The following is a 6000-nucleotide window of genomic DNA, read 5'->3' as shown; positions in this document are numbered from 1 at the left end:
TTAGAGGTGCTGAGAAAATTACATGATACAGCTGCCTTAGGCCTAAAAAAATTGTTTGATTGGCGTAACCGATCTACCCTAAAATTAGGCCCGACCCTAATCTTTTTTTTTTTATTTTTTTTTTTGCAAAAAAAATAATAAAATTTTAAAAAATAAATAAATTTAAAAAAAAAAAGTAAAAAAAAAGTTCCAAAGCCTTTATCAAAGCGAAATCCCGACCTACCTACTCTAAAAAAATTTTTATGTTACGCCAATCAAACAATTTTTTAGGCCTTAGTCTGTGATAAACACCTACAAAATTGTTGGTTCAATCGATACCACCCCTTGATATCCACGATGCATGTATGCAAGCTACTCTGTGACGTTGCAATACCAGGAGAGTGGCGTGATGTAATCCCACCAAGTGGTCTGAAAAAGGATATGAAGAAAACAAGACGAATGAGATCAAGTCAGTCAGGCACCAGAAACAAATTTGTTTGATCTTCGGATCGACCGTCGATACTGCTTCAATGCTTGTTATTAATGACCTAACAACTAATTAGGCAGAAGTATAATGTTAACTTTATATTGATTGTTGTTAATACAGGCAAAGATTCAAATGTTATCACAATTAACAAAAGTCATTTAATTGATTAAATAAATAATATGGTCGATCGAAAGATCAAACTAATTTGTTTCTAATTTGGTATTAGGTCAAAGATCAAGAAGGTGCAAACATAAATTTACAATCGGAATAAAAAGATGGCATACTATCTTAGATTCTTATTAGCACAAAATCATTAAACTTTTCAACCACACATGAATTCGAAATTGAACAACACCTCCCCCCCCCCCCCCCCCAACAGATGAAACCATCAAGCAATGCAGCAGAAGCATGTGTTATTCCCTCCCCCAGGGGGGTACTTAGTACAAATGATCATACGGGGACGTGCCGCTAATATGGGTAGCATTTTCTGCCTTTTGGTATATCAATGACCCCTATTTCTAAGCCAATTTTGATATACGAATGGGTCCTTTTTTCAAAATGTTTTCAATTTTTTCGAAAAATAGCCCAATTTTGCCTCATCTAGCAAAAATGTTGAAATTTTCCAGTAAATTTTGGGAAAATTTGAAAAAAACTAAGACAATTTGGGTTCAATTTGGCCGAAAATTTTGACTTTTGGTATATTAATGGGTTCAAATTTCTTGAAAATTTGGTATATTTATGGGTCCACTTTCAAATTCTCAGTGGCACGTCCCTACCAAAATCAAACTTGAGAACACCCCCGGGTTCCCTCCATCAACATAGGAACAGACTAGTTGCCAATGCAGCCAATCTACAGCAACCCCTGTATCATCTCATCTTTACAAAATAATTTTGCTTTGGTGCTCCTTCAAGAAGAGGAATTTATGTTCAACTACTACCATCGAGATATTTTTATCTCGATGCTACTACTACTTAGCATTAGCAACATTCTAAGCCTTTTTTTCTTGTACATTTATCTTATTCAACACTTAAACACTGAACCTATATAGCATGTTTCCAGACATGGATTAACCCATTAGGCCTAAAAAAAATATTGTTTGATTGGCGTAACCCGACCTACCTTAAAATTAGGCCCGACCCTAACTTTCTTTATTTTTTTTTACAAAAAAAATAAATAAAAATTGAAATAATTTTTTTAAAAAAGAAGAAAAAAAGTTCCAAAGCCTTTATCAAACGAAATTTACAGCTTAAAAAGTCAAAAAAAAAAAAAAAAGTCAAAAAAAAAATCCCGACCTACCTACCCTAAAACTTTTTTTATGTTACGCCAATCAAACAATTTTTTTTTTAGGCCTTATCCAGCTCAACTACAAATAACAGTATTTTTGATCAACGGAGCACACCAAAATCGAGTTATGTAAGCTATCCACCAGTGGAGCTTCTGCGACCCCTACGCAGAACTTCCGATAGTGGATTATCTGCGCACGGTCGCAGGGAATCCACAGTCGGATTTTTTCTTCGCACGTGCGCTGAAAATCCCTCCGTATATAGTTCGGTGGAGTAATTCTGCGCTTGCAGTCGCACTGGACGGATTTTAGTATGACGTTTTAATCATCTCATGAATTGTTATGATTTAATATTATTAAATGGTAGAAAGTAAGAACTATTATTTAGGCCTAAATGTTTTGAGTCAGTTCTGCGCATCAAGTTTCATGTTAAAAAAATAACTTACAAAGTAAGAAATATTATATATATTTTTGGAGTCAGAATGGTGGAGTATTTCTGCGTGCAGTGCAGGGAATCCACTGTCGAATTTCGGCGCATGTGCGCGAAAATCCGTCCGTGGAGTCCTTGCGACCGTGCGCAGAATTACTCTACCGGAGCTATATACGGAGGGGAGTTACCGCGCATGTGCGCCGAAAGTCCGACTGTGGATTCCCTGCGACCGTGCGCAGAAATACTCCATCGTTCTGACTCTAAAAATATATATAATATTTCTTACTTTGTAAGTTATTTTTTTAATCATGAAACTTGATGCGCAGAACTGACTCTAAACATATAGGCCTAAATAATATTTCTTACCTTCTACCATTAATATTAAATCATAGCCATTCACGAGATGATTAAAACGTGCGCAGCAAACCCGTTCATGGATTCCCTGCGACCGTGCGCAGAATTACTCCACCGGAACTATATACAGAGGGGAGTTTCAGCGCACGTGCGCAGAAAATCCGTCGGTGGATTCCCTGCGATCGCGCGCAGAATTACTCCACCGGAGCTATATACGGAGGGGCGATTTTCAGCGCATGTGCGCCGAAAATCCGTCAGTGGATTCCCTGCGACCGTGCGCAGAATTACTCCACCGGAGCTATATACGGAGGGGAGTTTCAGCGCACGTGCGCAAAAATCCGTCGGTGGATTCCCTGCGACCGTGCGCAGAATTACTCCACCGGAGCTATATACGGAGGGGCGTTTCAGCGCATGTGCGCCGAAAATCCGTCAGTGGATTCCCTGCGACCTGCGCAGAATTACTCCACCGGATACGGAGGGGAGTTTCAGCGCACGTGCGCAGAAAATCCGACTGTGGATTCCTTGCGTCCACCGTGCGCAGATAATCCACTATCGGAAGTTCTGCGTAGGGGTCGCAGAAGCTCCACTGGTGGATCATGTACATACATGCAAAATCAAACCTTATCCAAGTATACAATTTAAGGTGTTGCATATTGTTATACATGTGCCCACTGATGGTAAAGTACCATCAGTGTAAACAGCATGGATGCCGCAAAAGACATGCTGGAAATGGCACGGCAAAGTTGGTGATGGTACGGGGAAAACCAGTGAATTGACATTATTGCCGACAGAAATACGCCTTAACTTACCACCTCAATGGCACAGTTTTTTCTGGCAAACCATTCTTGACTGTATAAACACATCAGTAATCCATTGCCAATGAATAGTGACACCCAAAAGAACACATTCCATGATCGAGAAGCGCCTTTTTCAGTTAGGAATAGAAAACATACTGCAGAGGAAAAGAAAATTTAGCAGTGGAAAAAATTAGATATTACAAATGTGAAATAGTACAATTTATGCATACATGAGAATTCTGAATATTGTTGGTAGTTAAGGTGGTACTACATGTACACCCATTAATAAATTTGTGACTATTTTTGCACTTTTCTAAAATACTAATAATACACTGGTACAAAAAAAAGTTATGTATATTATCGGGGCAAGGAATCCAGTTACTACACTGGAATTTCAATGACTCAAGACAAGTGGTACATTATTTATGATAAGAAAAGAGGTACCACTAGAATGTACCTCATTTCTTAACATATATAATGAGCCACTTGTCTTGAATCACTGAAATTTCAGTGAAGTAATTGGATTCCTTGCCCTTAAATATACATAACTTTTGTTACCCGTGTGTAGTTATTTTTTTGAGAAAAATGCTAAATTAGTCACAAACTTTATCAGGGGGTGTAGTACCACCTTAATAAAAGTTCTTATATTCTGTTTACAGGTGTGAATGTCACTTACTTACAGTTTACCAGAAAATTTACCAGAAAATATGAACAATTATTTTACATATAAAAATGAGCAAAGCTCGTACAACAGTTACCAATGGTATGTTGCGAGTCTTTGATTGTCCATGGGGGGATTGACAGGGTACTCTAGCTGGTTTTCAAAATGTTACTTCAATTTTCCAAATGTTCATAAAGCTCCCGGCTCCAGCTTTGTGGTTTGAGAGAGTCTACCCTTGCCATCATAGGTTTAACACTTTTGTTTGTATCTTTTCCTTCCTATGTTTCAAAGAACTACGGATCTTTTCACTTATTTACTGACTAAATTTAAGTGTTAAGTAGACATGCGAATGAAGCAAAAGTACTGAGATACCTTTTACAAAATCAATTCTTAATTTAACAATAATATGAAAATATGAATTTGGTGTCATTTCTAAACTTATTTCCAGCGTTTTATACATACAAAAACAAATGCAAGTGTCATGCCTTGTTCCCTGTTTGATCTGATCCACCAGACCAGTGTGTGCAATTTTGAAAATCGAATTACCATTGTTATATCACTGCCCACTAATGGAAGCTTTGCAATGATGCATAAGGCTAAAAAAATATATTATTGTGTTGCCCTCAAGTGGGAAAATTGGGTTGGACGGTCAGATTTTTTTTTTTTTTCAAACCTTCAGTTTTGTTTTTAAATCCCCTGAAATATTAAATAATGCTTCTTCAATTAGGGGACATTTGTCAATTTTGACTTCTGGATACCTGTTAGACATCAATTAAAGAATAGTCTTTCACTAAAATATTAATTTTTAAGTGAGAAACATTGATATTTTGAACAAATCTGTAAAAATCATCATTCAAAAAAAAAAAAAAAATGCAGACCCTGATTTTTCAGGATTTAGGGTCAGGCGGTTGAGGGCAACAAAACAATTTTTTTTGGCCTAATATATATCTTCATCATACTTTAGTTGTAAGGGTTGGTTGTCAAAGTAAACATTTTGATTCTTATTTTCTGTAGTTTGAGCTCCCTTTTTTACCTACAATGTATATTTAACAACAAATCAGGGACTTTGCTGCTTCAAGAGCGCACACACAAGACATTCCACAAATAATTATAACCTTCGCAACCAGGATCAGCTCCCCGAGTTTCGTACGGGTTACAACAAGTTTGTCCAAGGGAATTTCAAGCTAACTCAATTTTTCCACAAGAGCATACTATGCACCACCAGGGTTCGAACCCACAACCTCTCGCACCATAGTCGAACGCCTTATCCATTGAGCTAATTTGACTGCTAAATTTAACATTTCTGGCACTGGCCTGAGTGAATCAGAGCGAGTCTCTTGTACAAACACTTACATCCGATGCAACCAAACATAACAAAGAGTACTGGATAGAAGAACTGCATGGCCAATATGATAATATATTCATGAAATATGGCTGAAATCAGGAACACGATAACCATGGATGCACCTCGGCCAAGTCCTACTAACTGAAAAACAGAAATGTAATATAATTATTATACAAAACCAAAGATGCCAAAAAATTATGTTTCTTTTTGTTGAATTTCCAGAATTCGATTTAACTTTACCTTATATATGTTTCTTTTTGTTATGTGCCCCCAAAATATTCCATAATATTCACCAAAAGTTCTGTATTTTGTCATCAGATATTAGTTTTGATATATATCTCCATTGGTTTGTACATGGAATGTTCTGGAAATTCTAGAAAATGCTAGTAAACCACTAGAATGATCAGGATTGCCCCAGAAGTGTCTAGATGATTCTGATTGGTTTGTGTTGAGGTAATGAACTATATTTAGAAATGACGTATACAGGTGGAAGGTTGATTGTTGCCAAGTCAACTTGTTCACGCTACCTATGTTCAGAACCAAACTCAAAATGATCACAACACAAAAGTCAATGGGTTGCTAACAGGTATGCAAACCAAGTGTGAAACACTAATTTAGGTATGACATATTCATTGCGATGGCAAATATACACGTAGGGAAAATA

The 6000-nt window shown here is 37.0% G+C and overlaps 1 protein-coding gene across 1 annotated transcript in view; it reads right to left on the bottom strand.

The window, feature by feature from the left end:
- Positions 1-201: 201 nt before the first annotated feature.
- Positions 202-6000, bottom strand: part of LOC140148322 (sterol O-acyltransferase 1-like) — a 43124-nt gene continuing 37325 nt past the window's right edge. Inside the window, 3 exon segments of the mRNA XM_072170231.1 lie at positions 202-408; positions 3343-3485; positions 5345-5477. Of these exon segments, the coding sequence (XP_072026332.1) occupies positions 352-408; positions 3343-3485; positions 5345-5477 (333 nt within the window). The 3' untranslated portion in view covers positions 202-351.

This window comes from Amphiura filiformis, chromosome 3 (assembly GCF_039555335.1).
Source record: "Amphiura filiformis chromosome 3, Afil_fr2py, whole genome shotgun sequence".
Taxonomy (NCBI): Eukaryota; Metazoa; Echinodermata; class Ophiuroidea; order Amphilepidida; family Amphiuridae; genus Amphiura; species Amphiura filiformis.
Note: the sequence above shows the minus strand (reverse complement) of the source record. Positions and strands in the feature narration are given on the sequence as shown.